A 15,552-nucleotide genomic window follows, 5' to 3' on the forward strand; every position below is an offset into this window, starting at 1 on the left:
CTGGTGCGCAACGACAGGAACTAGGCGGTAGGGATAAACTGTGCCGGTTCGTAGGGATGTTGATTTTACTGATGCATCTGCCAAAAACATCAGCTGTGCCTGGCCGCTCTGCTCATGCCTGGCAGATGCGCGTGCGTATGGCGCAATAACCAGAAGGAAATGATACTCGGCTCCGTTTCTTAAGTGGCTAGCGGAAAGGCATCCATGACGTCCCACGGAGGGAGACTCCGAGAGAGACAGCGAGGTACAGGCGTGCAGTTGGGAGTTCACGATGAGCTGTCACAGGCCAGTTGGGTTTTATTTCTGATGGTATTATTGCAGCTGGGGGACCTTCCCCATGGGAAGCGAGGGTTCAGAGGGCAAGTCCGACTGGCGAGCACGTGGCTGGTGCCCTCAGCTCCCAGAGGTGGTGGCTGGGCAGCCCGACGGCAGGACTGTGAGTAGGGGAGCCAGGGAGGCAGCGTGTGCCGGGCTCTGACAGCTTTCCTGGGGTGCCGCTGAGCTGGGAGGGAGACGGAGGAAGCCGGGGATTTAATGGTTTGTGGGCTTGGTTTTAAGGTCTGCTGGAAGGATAACAGCTTGCAGTTAGTCATAAAGGAAACTGTGTTTATATCTTCATTAATTCGCCCTTTTTTCCAGATGAGGAGGAAGGGTATAAGAGAAAAGGTGGCATGAGGTTGCTTTTTATTTATAAAATTTCCTCTGTATAAAGCTGTTCCTGTGAAGGTAGATATAAAAAGCAAATTTACAGGGTATCTCTTAGTTGCACAAGACTAGATAGCGAAATCTTCAGCAAAAGGTGAAGGACACTACCTGTCTTGCCAGTGAAATATTTCTGTCTGCTTTATTAAGTGTTTCACCTCTGTTTCTTTCTAGTGGGGGTTAGTTGGCGAGTGGAAAACCCCAGCAAGGAGCAGAAACACTGGCAAGTGAAAGTGAAAGTAGGGCATAACTGGACATTTTGGAAAAGCTGATGGGGTTAGGGCAGACTGGGAGCCCTGGGTCTCAGCAGGGAAGCTGGCAGGGGTTAGCATCCATCTGTGGAGCGGGAAGAGAGGGAACAGGGATGGGGGGAGCAATGGAGAAAAGCTGCCGGGAAACATCATCCCACCCCACTCCCCTGCTTTCCTCTCCATTACCCCTCCACCCCCTCAAATCCCACACCCAGTATCAACAAACTTCAAATACTTCTGCCGCGGCAGCAGCAGCAGCAGCACACTTCTGTGCAGAGAGGAGAGAAGGAGCAGCCACGTCCAAAAAAAGCTTCTGGGGGTGCTGGATCTCGTGAATCTCCTGCAATGGGATTTGCGAGAAAATGAATTGTGAGCGTTTTTCTAGGAACAGGCCTGGCTGGTGTTACTGCGTACAAAGAGCAACCGTGGTCTGAAGACAGCAGTGGAACAAGCTAAGGCTGCAAGGGAGACTCGGGTCCTTCCTTGTTCTTTGTTCTGGCAGTCCAGGGGCTGCCAAGCCCTTGTGCGTGGACCTTTGTACTGCAACCAGCTCTATAAGGGAGCTCCTCCTATAATGGTTTCCTCTGATTAGCCTGCTCTGAATGCTCGTGATCCCTGCCAAAGCATGAAGGGCATCAGAGCTGGGTAAATGATAATTTCCAGTTTCTGTTTGAATACTGTGTTCAAATTCTTCAAGCAGCTCTGAGTAGCTCGGCCACAGACCCTTGCAAACTCCACGGTGGGCAGGTCTCGGCTGTGTGTATGTGCTCCACAATAGGGTAATGTTGTAGGAGCAGCAAAGTGATGAGATCCATAGAAAAATATTGTCTGGGTCCAAACCTGGGAGATTCAAAGGAGGCTGAAGCACAGTAGCAAGCAAAGTAAAATCCTCTGAATTTGAATTATTGGTGGCTACCTGTTTCAGCTTCTTCTCTTTGTAGGTGCTGTGTCTCTGGGGTAGAGCACAGACCAGAGATTTTGCTGGTAAGTAATTTCCCACACACCCCCCTGGAATTTGACCTTGGCTGGCTGCCAGATGCCCACCCAGCTGCTCTCTCACTCCCCCTCCACAGCAGGACAGGGGAGAAAATAAGATGGAAAAGTTCACAGGTTGAGATAAAGACAGAGAGATCACTTACCAATTACTCTCATGGGCGAAACAGGCTTGACTTGGGGAAGGTTAATTTATTGCCAGTTAAAATAGATTTGGATGGTGAGAAACAAAAATTAGAACAACACCTTCCCCGCATCCCCCCTTCTTCCCAGGCTCAACTTCACTCCTTCATTCCTGACTCTTACCCCCCTGCCCCGGCCCCAGGCAACGCAGGGGGGAATGGGGAATGGGCATTGACCTCAGTCCATAGGAGCTGCCCTCTGCCACTCCATTGTCCTCAAAAATTTCGCACGCTCCAGCATGGCTCCTTCCCATGGGCTGCAGTCCTTCAGGATAAGCCTGATCTGGCATGTGCTCCTCTCCATGGACTGCAGCTTCCTTCAGGGCATGTCCACATGCTGCAGCATGGGGTCCTCCATGGGCTGCAGTGTGGATATCTGCTCCACCATAGCCCTCCACAGGTTGCAGGGAGACAATCATCTGCTTCACCATGGTCTTCTCTATGGGATGCATGGGAATGTCTGCTCCAGTGCCTGGAGCACCTCCTCCTCCTCCTCCTTCTTCACTGACCTGGGTGTCTGCAGGGCTGTTTCTCTCACATTTTTCCTCACTTCTCACTGCTGGGAAGCTTTCTCAGAGGTGCCACCAGCTTGGCTGATGGGCTCAGCTGTGTCCTGCAGTGGATCTGTTGAGCTGCCTGTGTCTGGCAAGGGGGACCCCCTGGTCTCTTCTCATAGAGGCCATCCCTGCAGCCCCCCGCTGCCAGCACCTGGGCACCTACACCCAGTTCAGTACCTGTGACCGTACAGTACTTGATAGAGTACACCAGCTTTGCTTTCCTGAACATTAAAGGAGGGGTGATGCTATCAGTGCCTTCTGAAGGCATTCTGACTTCTGCAGCTGATCACACACTGCCTAGAAGCCAAATCTTACTCCTGTTAGCCAGGTGGCACCACTGGCCTTCATGTAACGAGCTGAGTTTATTGTGTCAAGTTGTATTTTCTTCTCATATGTATTTTACAAATATATATTTTAGAGAAAAACAGTGTCCTGGGTCCAAGACACAGATGTCAGGGTCATTTCTGTGATGCTTACCATGTCCCATAAACATACAAACATCAGTTCCTTGGTTCTGGGTCAAACCTGCACTTCCCAGCTGGAGGGGTCTCCTCTGAGAAGTGATTAGACTTCTGATCAGACCAGGGATGTCATGTAGTTTGACAGCTTTGGAAAACACGCATACTTTAATCTGGATTTCTTTTCTGATGTTAGGGCTGAGGAAGCAGCCAGGCGTTGGTCAGCTCTTCTGCATCTGTGGTGTCTTCTGACTCATCTGTCTGCTCCCGGAATGGAGTACACCTGGTATTGGCTCGATGATTCTGGGCAGTGGATTGAGTATGGGGAAGAGGTGAGATCCATCTGCTGTTGATGCCAAAAGCTCTTGTTAAGCCATCTTTAGAGAGTTATTTAGGGCACTGTTCTGCAGCTGGTGTGTTTCACACGTGCCGCTGGTGCCCTTGCAGTGTTGCTCTGATGCTCTGGGGATTTGTCTTCTTAATTGTCCCTCAAAGCAGTACTTCTACTCTGTGGAAGCTTTCAAAGGACTGGCTTTGAAAGCGGGTGCATTTTCCAGAGACGACAGATGTCTTTTGGCTGAAGCTGACCACACAGGCTGAAGGCTGCTTTGTTGCTGCTGTTACAAGCAACTGTTCCCCGTGGGGTACTCCTCTGTCGCTGAAGAACAAGATGCTTGAAGCCTTAGAGACTTAGTTCAAAATGGCACCCTGTGATAGGGGCCTGGGGAAACACTGGTATTTCCCCACAGTGTCACCTAAACCAGAGACTGGTTTCTAACAGGTATAATTTCCTTGTTCTTTCTATAGCATCCGTATCACTGCTCTGCCACGGTAACATCTGCAGATCTGGAGAAGAAATTTCTAGCTGACCACGAAGGCATTGTGTTATTCAGAGCTGGTTCCCAGAAGTATGAGTTAAACTTTGCAGGTGAAGTATCTCCTTGTCTTAAGTTCATTACACAGTGTTGCTGGCTCTAAGGTAGCCTCCTTCATGCAGAGTTGTCACCCTATGTCTGGGTTTCTTTGAACAGGTCTTTTTCCTCCTGTAAGTTTTCTCCAAGGAGAACTTGAGCAGTATGCACATTTCTCTGCAGTTTTGATATGCCCCGCTCAAGCTTCTAGACTTGTGCATGTGTAGTCAAAAAAAAGCATCTGACAATATTGTATATTCAGAAGAAGAGCTACGAGTAAACACTTCATGGCATCTGGCTTATGCATTTGGGTTTATACAACTAAAGAGGAGAAATCAGAAAGGAAAAAAAAATAAGCACTGAAGAGTCAAATGGTGAAGAAGTGAGCCCATGGTAGACATCTTGCAAGCTAGTTATGGGGGGAGAAAGCACACAGTGCAGCAAAGGAAAATTTAGAGAGAGAATGGGAAAATGAGAAAAGCTTTTCTGTTTCTAATTTATTTACCCATCTTAAAATTCCTGTTCGCTTTCCAAACTTTAAATCTGTTTCCTGGCATGAATAAAGAGAGTGGTGTTTAAAGGAGGAAACAATGGATAATTAGCCATGTCACACAGCACGCGCCCTGTGATATTGTTACAGGACCAAGAAGAGCGGGCAGACTTTCCTCTTAGCACCACGTAACAATCCTGCACTGCCAGGAAAGCTAGATTTATGGCCTCCATCATACTGAAAACTCTTCCCTGCTGTAGGCCTGACATCAGATGTGGTTTTCTCTGGCTGACAGCCTGGATGTGAATGCATGTGCAGGTGCAGTTGGTGGTTGGTTGCCTTTGAGCTTCACAACCTATGCTAGCAGGTGGTTGACCTTGCTGATCTCCAAGCAGTAGCAGCACAAGTGGGAATGGTTTCGAAGTATGGAGAGAGGTGGGTGTGGTAGAGAGAGCACCACCATGCGGTATTCAGGGCTACCTGCTCTTTTGTTTTTTCTAAACACATAAGAGTGTGTCCCTGGACAATAAATTCTCTAATTATTGAGTCACTGTGTTTTTCTTTCAAGACATGGTCCAAACAAATTTGATCTATAAAACTCAAAGAAAAGTTGCCCGACTGCCAAAACATCTGTTCTCTCAAGGTGGACAAGACAGAAGGTAATACACTTTCTGCTAAGAAGTTCTTCCTACGTGTCTGGAATTCAGTTTTGGATTTCTTAAATTCATTTTTAGATACCTTTTGCTGACTGGTTTAATGGCAAATTTTGTGGTGACAGCATTTGTAAATTATGCAGTACTTCTGTGAAGCACGCTGGAGGGATGTTTGGTGGCAGTCTCTGGCAGCTGTGAGGGACCCCTAGAGCAGATTTGTTCCCTCTGTGAGAGCAAGGCCACGTAGGGCTGACACAACTGTGCCAGGAATTTTTATTCCTTGATTTAGGCCCCAACAATACTAAATAAACCATGCACAGAGTAGGAGCAAGGGAGTGCCAGTCCCAAGAACTGTGGAGCAGATAGATGCCATCCCTTGGAAAGCCGAGGATAAAATAAAGCACGGGAGCAAATCCCTCTAAATGAAGTGAACTGGATGCGCTTATTTGGGATACCCTATCTTACAGCTTTTTTAAAGAAAGTTCAGCTTGACAGAATTTGAGCATGTTTGCTGTAAAAGTTAGTTGTGCTACTGCTTTGTTTTAAAAACAGCCTTCAGAAACTCACCAGCAGACAGTGCATTTGAAGCCAAGGGTTCAATTTAAGGGTTGGTTCAACCAAGGGTGAGTTGATTCAAAAAGAAAACGAACTGTACCTCCTGAATGGATGCTCATGCTCCTGTTGCTCATGTTGCCTGGGTTAAAACATGCATGCCAGGAGCATTAGTGCTGGAAGCTGTTAAGCACTGACTGGTGCAGCAGTGCCTGCAGGGCACAACTGTCCACCCACAGCCTCCTGACAGGTTTGGTCCTGGGGACAGGTAGGGGCAGGCCACCTGTCTGGCCAGTGATTTAGAGATGAGTAGCCCCATGGAGGGAGAGGGCTCACGCTCCAGTTTCCTAGAGGTTCGAGCAGCACGTGTGGAGGGCTAGCTGGGAGCAGTTGTATAAACCACCTGGCTAGGAGCGTGTTACTTCTTATTTGAAGCTCTCCTGCCAACATCTTGACCTGCCAAGAGACGCATTGGTGCCACTAGGATGTGTGTGGAAATCTAAACTGGAGAAAGGGGTAATGGTTATGTGGAAAGTAAAATAAAACTCCAGGGATACCCAAAGGCTGCCGTAGAGCCAGCAGCTGGATCCTCCGGAAGGGGGATTTGGTTAGGAGCATCATGGACTGACTTGCTCCTTTTTCTTTTCTGCAGCCAAAACATGACTCTATCACATTTTGTCTATCCTCCACAATGGGACCACTCTGCACTGCCTGATATCGGGTTCAAGGTAGGTCATTCCAGCTCTCCAATGGGTAGGGCCAACTCTGTCCTATACTGATTTTTCTGAGAACATGATTCAAGGCAGTTGAGATGTTCCCAGCTTTTAAACATGTCTTATAAAATAAGCAACTGTGAGGTGAAACAAGACTGACAGTTCCACATTCACCTGTGTCTCCTGGGACGCTCTCTGAGATCCCCTACATATACCACGCAGGATAAGAAAGGCCCCTTTGGCCATTACTGGTCTGACCTGTCCCTTGCACTCTCCCAAGGCACCTGATCCTCTGATAAACTGCATGAATTGCATCTTAAGAGTGTGTTGTAGTATTTTCTCTGTCAATTTGAGGCAAAATGTTATTTGCCATGGTAAAACTAGGGCTTAGCCCTGTAGGGAAGGAGCTAGGTTGTCAAATTAAGGTGAAACTGATATTCACTCTTCTCCAGCCTGAATACTGCCGTGCATTTCATCTTTAGGTTCCTCTGAAGTAAAAATAATCTAAATGCAGAGGTGTGTCCACCGAAGGAAGCTTGCGTGGGATTGCATTCATTTCCCTCAGTCAGTGCCCGTGCTTCCAGCATGGGGAGTGGGGGTGAAGGTGGGGAGAGGATGGTTAACTGGAAAGACAGGAGAAGCTTGTGATTTTAATGGCAGGGCTTTTCCTCTGAAGTGAGGAGGCTGATGAGTCCTTTGGAAGGACTGGGAGTTGTTACTATCAGTAATACCTTATTTTCGGTGTTTTTAAAATTTTCAGTTGGTACAGCTCAGTTATGCTTCCCAAGAATATGGAAAAATTAAGAGCCTGTTTGAGAAAACAATGAAAGATTACTGCATCCTCCAACTACAGAGGATCCAGAACCCAACACTTTGGCAAGTTTTTCAGTGGTTTGTATCTATTTTATTTCATTATCCTGCTGGTAGCAGAAGACTGGTATTTCCTGATCCATTGTCCTCCACAGTCTGCATTAGGAATTGCCAAATCCAGCAGCCCAGCAGAGGTGAGACCGCCACGTACCTGTGTGCCCAGGTCCAGCTGGTAGCGAGGTTCAGCGGTGTTCCCAGTAGGCGCACACACACGCGTAGACACAGAATGTATGAATATGCACACATCTGGCCACAAAAAATGACACAGACAGTACAGCACTCATGCAATTATAAACAGCACCAACGGTCTCATCCTGTTCCCTTCCTCTGGCTGATCGGGATGAAAGCCTGTTACTGGTACGTACAGGTATGGGTCCTTCCAGAAGCTGGTCTTAGACATTCAGCCTACCCATATGCTGGCCCCTGGGTCCTCTTGCGTTCTGCATAGACATACACACATGCAAATGGGTCTCTGTAGACTTCATCGTGTCTCCAGCGATTGGCCTGGACCTCCTGGTCCCTCTGGTAAGCAAGCTCAGACCTTCTGGTCTCTCCAGCGTCTGGACCAGACTTATGATTTCCGAAACCTGGTTTGTAGGCCAGCTACCCTCCTCACTGGCTCTCCAGCTTGATATTGGCTAGTGATCACACACTGACACGCACGCCTTTGCTTGCTGCAGTTGCTGGTGCTGTGGACACGCGGCTCCTGTGACCCAAGGTCCCACTCCAATTGCTGCACCCAGACCCCCATACACACACATGCACGCAGACTGGAGACTCCATCACTCGGGTAAGAGTTAGAAATGGAGTTTAATGAGAAGATAGGGCAGACTGCACTGATCAGGCACAGGGCATGGCCAGACAAGCCTACTGATCAGACAGTTGCCTGTTTATATGCAACCAGCCCTTTTTACCCCCTTATCCATCCATTTTCCCATGTTTGTTCCTCCTTAGATCATCTTGATCCCTCCCGTCTTCCACCTACAGTTCTTCTTTCTCATAAGTCTTGTGCAATCCCCAAATGCTCTTCCCATCTGTCCCATAACAAGTCCCATACTCTCACAGGCAGTACCCTCCTTAGGTCCGTGAGCTGCTCTGCACCCTTCCCATTGCTCACGGTGCTGGGTGTCCTCTTGGTCCCTGGGGCTGAGGCTCCCTTGGGGCAGCCCTGGGAAGAGCTGGGGCTGGGGCTTCTCTCTCTGTAATTGCGTTATTGGGGTTGTCTCTGCGCTCTTTTGTGTGCGTAGAAATGAGCCTTTTATCGCATAACCTAGCAGGTTGTGTGTGGGGTTCTTGCTAGTGTTATTCAAAAAGAAAGTTCTTCTCCTTCACCAAGACTGAGCCGTAGTATCTCAAATTTGTTCTTTTTGTTTTAGTCTCTTCCACATAGGAGTTAAAAAAGATGGGACTTTTTATGTGATAAAGATAGGGGTAGAGATTATACAGTCTTCACTGTGGCTTCATACAGCTCAGTTTTATAACCATATTTACGCATTCAGGATTTATATAACCTGGGAACTGACCAATTCCCTGTCAAGAGATGTTTGTCTCCCTACTCTCTAATGTGGTATGAAGTTGTGGGTGACACAGTCCATAGCGATGCTGAGAACTTTTTGTTTTGCTGGAAGGAGCCAACTGTGCAGCAGGGTACCAACAGAAGTGCAAAGCAGGCAGTAACCCCACTGAGAGTGGTTTGTGTCACTGTTCCTCCATGACCCAAAAGTAGGAGGAGTTGAGTTGGGAAATTGTCCTCGTTTGAACCAGGGCAACATGTCATTCAGTTTTGTTTTTGGTTTTTTTTTTTTTTTTTTTTTTTTGTCCCTAGGCAAAAGGAGCAGATGAAGAAGCTCAATAAATCGAAATGGGTGGATGAGCGGCTCCTGTTCCATGGGACGAGCCTGTCCCACGTCTCTGCCATCTGTGAGCAGAACTTCGACTGGAGGATCTGTGGGACTCATGGGACAATGTATGGAAAAGGTACAAGTGCAGAAATGTGCGTTCAGGGGCCATAGCAGCACGGGCTGCAGACCCTGGCCAGGCTGGTGGGAGGGTGCAAGGTGACTGTCCCTGACCCCTGCACCCCTGCCATTAGGGCACTCTCACCTGTGTGCATCTGCATCACTGTAGGCAGCATCAGCAGCAATCCCCTTTCAGGAGGGGCTAAAAACACCCCTCTGCTTCAGGTACCTGCTGTTCAGCAAAGCTCTTGGACATGTGGGATTGGGAGGTGATGGCAAAATGTGGCTAGAGTTTGTCAGTGCTTTAAAATAAGCCGATGTGGAAACACCCGGCAAGGACGTGTATAGAGCTACCTGGGGCTGCCAAAGTGCTGATAGTGGATGTTTGTTCCTCAGTTGATGTATTGTCTTACCTGTGGGTTTTTCTGGTCCCTAGGAAGCTACTTTGCCAGAGACGCCAGCTATTCTCACGAGTACTGTTCCTCTCGCAATGGTCGCTACAGCATGTTTGTAGCTCACGTTCTTGTTGGAGACTTTGTTCACGGAAACCCTGAATACCTTCGCCCTCCACCCAGAGCCAGCAATTCAAACAGACTTTATGACAGCTGTGTGGATGACCCGACAGACCCTTCCATCTTTGTTATCTTTGAGAAGCACCAGATTTACCCTGCCTATATCTTGGAGTACAGCAGCGAGGCCAAATGTATGATCCTGTAATGAATGGTGGAATCTCCTTTGAATTTACACTGAATAAATTACATTTTAGTACATTTTTTTTTAATGTTTGCTCAATTTTAGTACTAGCTTTAGAACATTTTGTAATGCAGTGAACCAATATCAATCCCCCGAAGGATTTTGGGGCATAGTTTTTTGGTAGGGGCTATTTTTTTGCCAGTTGAAAGTGCTAAACTTTAACCTCCACCTTATCTCTAGCCTGGGATGGGGTCGTACCTGCCTTGTGCACCCTGATGCAGTGACACCTGCTGCTGAAAGCGGCATTGCTGAGTATACAGTTAACTTGATCCACTGATATAGTCATTTAGAGATTATTCCTGCCTGGGATAGTGCTGATGTGCCAAAGGGAGACGGTGGGGAATGCAGAAGGAGGAAAAGTGAAAGTACGTACATCATGGTGCACATGAGAGGAATCATGGCCTGTCCTTCCAGTAAATGGCAGGAAGCTCCTGTATCCTGGAGGCTTTGTAATTAATGGTGGCAATGAGCTTTGCTTTGTTTCCTGCTCGCACCGCTGACAGCTCTGTTGTTCTATGTCATGTTTGCCTGTCCCTGTGACACCCTGTCCTTGCTCTGTCCCCACTGGGTTTAGGTCGAGAGAAGCAGGGATATTGCAGCTGCTGAAGTTAGACCCCACCACGCCATGACACTAACAGCGAGGAAGTCCGTGGTGAGCTGAATAACGGCACATGGCGTCGTCGCACTGGGGCTGCAGAGCCAGTGCTTCCAGCAGTGAGCGGCAAGGGGCTTTGTGAGGGGTGGCCGCTGGCACAGCCACCCCCCTTCCCACCCTGCAGACTGAAGTTGGTGGTGGCTATTTTGAATTGCCCTGCTGCTGCCTGGCACTTCTCCAGGCGATTGAGAAGTGCCCCAGAGGTGCGTGCTCCGACTGGGATGGACAGGGGAAAGCTTGGATGATGGACATAGTACTTGAAACTTGGTGGATGGTGGGATAACATTCAGGATGAAACAAAAATTAATAGTTTATTTTGAAACAGTCTTTCTGTATAAGCTGTTGTAATTCAGCAAAAAAGAGTCACAAGTGGCTCAGTTGTCCATGCCATGAGCAGGAGGAACCAAGAGCATGGATGCGTGTAGGATCTCATCAGCTTTCCTAAAGCCTGCTCTCTTCAGGCACAATCAATGTCCTTAGAAAATGTCAGAAATGCAGCTGACTGCTATGAGTCCCTGAGCTGCCGTATTTAGTGCGCTTCCATGCCCCATCTCTTCTTGCAGGAAGCTGGAGCCTAAAGGTTGTTCTTTTGCAAATTGGTGATCTCATCTTGTCAGCCACAGGTGAGCAGAGAGCTGTCGGTGCAGTCAGGAAGTAACAGTGAAGTCACTTAAATGGACCTTTTCCTTGAATATATAATATTTTTTACTTAAAAGAAACAAAAAACAAATGGCAGCAAGTTATCTGCCACACACCTTTCTCAATAAGGAAAGTGGTGTACAACAGTTAATTGTTTTGCTCTGCTATCAATATCACTGCATTGGAAAACTGCAGTGATTTTGGAGAGCTGTTTGCCTAGGATTTGTCAGCTCTCATAGATCTGCATCTTGTGCTTTGCATAAACACGAAGCTGGGCATTACTTCTACGAATAATAACAGGAATTCTGTTTTAAGCTGTTGATTTTATAAATAAATGGGATTATATAGAGATCTTTTTCAATTTGTGGACTTGCTGCCTGGCTATGGCACCCAGTGGGTGCCGTGCACAGGCAGCCTCCACCCTGCAATCACCCTCCCCTTGCTGCCTCCAAGCTGCGGGCCCATGAGGATGAGAAAGGACAGAATAACAGCCATTGCCTGCTGTGAACCTGCCTTGGTCCTTACAACATTGCGTAAATTTGCTCCAGGGCTTCACCAGCTTGTGGGGCGGGGGTTGCATGTGCGGCCTTTGGGCAGGACAGGGGCTGGGAGATGGAGGGTTTGGGAAAAGTTTTGCTATTAGAGAAAATGCTCTGTGGAATGATGCCTTTCTACAAACCATCTTCCCTCATTCTTCCCCGCCATGACAGAAGAAACAATCCAGCATGTGGGAGAGAGCTGTTTCCAGCAAGGTAGCCTTCGGGGTGTGATTGCCAGCCTCCTTGGGGGCAGCAGAAGGTAAGTGAGAGCCCGCTGAGGGGCAAGCTGGTCATTGAAAAAGGGACTTTTTTCGGTCTGAAAAAGAGGAAACAAGGCAGAGAGGGAGAGGACAGGTGCAAACGTGCAGAGTTTGGAAGAAAAGGAGATTTTTCCAATAAGTAAAAACTATTTCTGGCTGCAGGGATAGTTCATACAACCTTCAGCAATTAGGGGCCTGGTATTATATTGAGAAGATCAGGCAGGGGGCTGGTGTGTGCATCTGCAACAGTGCGCTGTGGTGTGGGACGGCTGAGGTGTAGCCGCTGTTGGCTTTGTAGGTGTTGGAGTACCAGATCTGAAGCCGAAGCACTCCTTGCGGAGCCCGCGCTATTTCAGGGTCAGTCTCTGCAACTCTCAGTTTGTGTCACTGCCAAAAGGAGCAGTCCCACCTCCAGGTGTGTGTCGCTGCTGTTTTCCCTATGCCAGCACCAGTGACGGGACTGGGGTGGGGAGGATCAGGTGCAGAGCGTTCACCTACTTGAAAAGTGACTTAACCAAAACCCCCACAAAACCCAAACCCAAAATATGGTGTTCAGCAAGAGCAGTTCCCAGTTCTGCTTGTGCCAACACTGATAAAGAAGAGGGGGGGCTGCAGTATAGATTTTGATTGGCATAAGATGATACTGAGCCTCTAGCCCAAGCAGGGCTTTGAATGGCAAAAGATTTGGCAATATTTTGGTCAGTGAGGCGCTGAGAGCAGAAACCACTAGTAGAAGTGAAAAGCAACTTAATCTGTGAATACTTCTTCATGGGAGTTTTGTTTGGTATTACAAATGTGCTAAAACGTCGTCCAGACCTGAACCTCCTGCTACCTCTGGAGTACCTGGGTGCCTCCAAAGTACTGAGCACAAAGTATTCCTCAGCACCCTTCTAGTGGAGAAATGCTTGCAAACCGGCAGCAACATGTCCAATTGTTAGCAGGCACTAAGTGTGGATCTGATCTTTCATTGATTTTTTTTTTTCCCCTGAATAAAAGCATTTGAAGAGCTCCCTACCCTGTTGAGAAAGGGTTAAATGACTTCTGACTCAGAGGCATGGGACCGACAGTTTCAGAGTCGCAGAGATGGTGGTGGAAAAGCTCTGACCTGAGGAATGCTATGAGTAGCCCAACTGATTTCTGTGGCGTTTGCCGCCTTCCCTGCCAGCCAGGCTGGTTCCAGCCACGCAGGTGTCAGGGTGGGCTTGTCCTGGAGCCTCCATGATTCACCGAGCTCCTTCTGCCTACGGGCAGGGAGTAAGGCTGCCCTCAACGTGAGATTAAATGATCAGTTGGTATCTTGGCTAATTATTTCTCCACCTTTTGAATATGTTTCCTGTTAGGTGGGTGTGTAGGAATACTTCATCTGCGCCGCCACGGGGAGGTTTTCTGGGAGCGTGGCAGCTGCAGGAGACCAGAGGGAGAGGGCTCTGCTGAGAGGCCAGCTGCCTCTGCAGGAGCCCCCAGATGCAAAGCTGTTAGCTCGAGTGATCTTTGCAATGTAATGCATTTCTAATTGGTTTTCTTGTGGTGCTCTTAGGACTTCCCGTGTCCCTGGTTTTAATGCTGTTGGTTACATATTCATGGACCTGTTCTAGGCTTTTTATTGAAAAACACCTCAGCAAGTTTTCAGGCTTTCTTTTAATTTACTGGTGCCAAATTTGACTTTTCAGCATTTTTAAGAATCCTTTTTAGCAATTTTGACAGAATTTATTACAGGATGATTAAACTGTAGAAACTTAATGCTTGATTGAACATGCTGAATGGCATGTTATTTTCCAAAACATTTAAACTCCTAAAAATCAACCTGAGCCCCATAACCTGGCACTACCACTGTATAGGTGCCAGGTGAAGAAAACACAGATATTGTTCTTGGCATGACATGCTCAACAATTGCATTATTTAACAAGACTCGTTTTGGGTCGAGGGAATAAAGATCCCGAATCAATGTGTAGCTGTGGTAATGATGAGGGCTTGGGGGGAGGGCAGGGGTCCTCAGCTAGGGGCTGCAGGAGACAGGTCTGTAGGAATCAGACTTTCACTGCTCAGCGAACAACTTTTTCTAATTGTTCCTGTTTTTTTGCAGTCCTGTTTCTTTTGATGAAGCCTATTGTCTGGCATGTTGAGTCCTAGACACTATTTCCCAAAACAACTCAAACCGTCTTTCCAAGATTAGTTTTACATCTAGCCTACAAATAAGAGCAATAGGAAAGGCTGAGCTGGTTGTTATCCATCTGTTCTTAATAAGCTTAGAATTTCCTTCCAGATGCTTTGCTGCAATGTCAGAGGACCCATTAATCGGTGTGCCAGTGCTCAACCTGTAAATTCTGGGGGAGTGTCTACACATGATATCCCCACCGCTGGAGGAAGCTGTGTCTTTATCCATTCCCAAAGAGACGCTTTATTTCACTGTGTGTTCTCTGAATAATTTTTCTTGGGCTGTATCTTCAGCTTTGGTCTCCTTAATTTTTTTTTTTTTTTTCAGAATGGTTTTCCCTTTACTAAGTCCAAAGGAGATGTTAGAAGTCGCATCGGTCTCTGCTTTCTTTAACACCTTGTACACCACACTCTTTCATTCTTGATTCTTGGAGACTCTTTCTGACTGCATTTTGCAGATAGTCCCTTGCATCTTCCAGTTTGTTTTCCTTTTGAAAGTTCCTGCAGGTTTATGGTTTTTTTACCTATACTCTGTGACATCTGGCTGAAGCTGTGATCTGTTCTGTTCTGAAGGCCAGCTGGCCTTCATTTTGCCTCTCAGCTCGAGCAGGTTCTTCTAAGAGACTTCTCCACATCCTTTTTCCTCTTGATTCCTCATACAATCTGACCCCTTATTAATGATTAAACAACCTTTCCCTTCACAGAACTCACTTGACTGGAAGTCCTCACATCCATTATCATGTCTTAAAAAATGCCTCCCTTTTTCGGATTTTTTTTGACTGAGCATCTCAAATTCCTTACTAACAGAATGGCCTCTTTACATTTCTTTAGTGTAGTCTGAGATGTGATTAGTTTCAGTGCAGGAAACTGTAGGCTACTAACCAAACTTAAACTTTGTGACAGCGCTATCAAAAATACATTTTTCCCATCAGGACCTCCTCCAGCTGCTGCTATTTCTGTGTAGTCTGCGTAACTCCATGATGTGTCCTGCTCACCAGCTTTTCTTTTCCTTCCCAGATCAAGATTTGGATTTGTTTTCTTTTTTTCCCCTCTCAACTTCTAGTTCTACTTGCTCCTGTTAACATGTGGTGTCTAGGCAGTTTCCTGAATCTGAAACGTAACTAACAGGACTCGAAAGGAAAGCAAAAGCTTCATTATGTAGCAGCTGGGAAGGCCATTTGCAGGACTCCTCTCTGTTTAAATGCTGTCCACGGAGATAAGAATGAGCAGAATCCTCTAACGACTCTGAGTTCGGGAGGGCT

General features: G+C 47.3%; 1 protein-coding gene across 15 annotated transcripts in view; it reads left to right on the forward strand.

Moving 5' to 3' along the window:
- LOC309589829 (protein mono-ADP-ribosyltransferase PARP12-like) overlaps window positions 1-15,552 on the forward strand; it is a 39,343-nt gene that overhangs the window by 1,823 nt on the left and 21,968 nt on the right. For 9 of the 15 annotated variants that reach the window (XM_082310409.1, XM_082310416.1, XM_082310418.1 and 6 more), the window contains exons 1-12: window positions 95-244; window positions 1,895-1,937; window positions 3,340-3,475; window positions 3,951-4,071; window positions 5,113-5,203; window positions 6,402-6,477; window positions 7,223-7,353; window positions 9,158-9,309; window positions 9,727-9,993; window positions 10,618-10,901; window positions 11,262-11,321; window positions 12,048-12,135. In XM_082310409.1, the coding sequence (XP_082166535.1) occupies window positions 3,416-3,475; window positions 3,951-4,071; window positions 5,113-5,203; window positions 6,402-6,477; window positions 7,223-7,353; window positions 9,158-9,309; window positions 9,727-9,993; window positions 10,618-10,649 (930 nt within the window). In that variant the 5' untranslated portion in view covers window positions 95-244; window positions 1,895-1,937; window positions 3,340-3,415 and the 3' untranslated portion in view covers window positions 10,650-10,901; window positions 11,262-11,321; window positions 12,048-12,135. Of the gene's footprint in view, window positions 1-94; window positions 437-1,338; window positions 1,429-1,894; window positions 1,938-3,339; window positions 3,476-3,950; window positions 4,072-4,174; window positions 5,204-6,401; window positions 6,478-7,222; window positions 7,354-9,157; window positions 9,310-9,726; window positions 9,994-10,617; window positions 10,902-11,261; window positions 11,322-12,047; window positions 12,136-15,552 lie in introns of those variants that run through there. The other 6 variants (XM_082310423.1, XM_082310417.1, XM_082310410.1 and 3 more) reach the window with 6 other exon arrangements.

This window comes from Platalea leucorodia, assembly GCF_965183815.1.
Source record: "Platalea leucorodia genome assembly, chromosome: 4".
Taxonomy (NCBI): Eukaryota; Metazoa; Chordata; class Aves; order Pelecaniformes; family Threskiornithidae; genus Platalea; species Platalea leucorodia.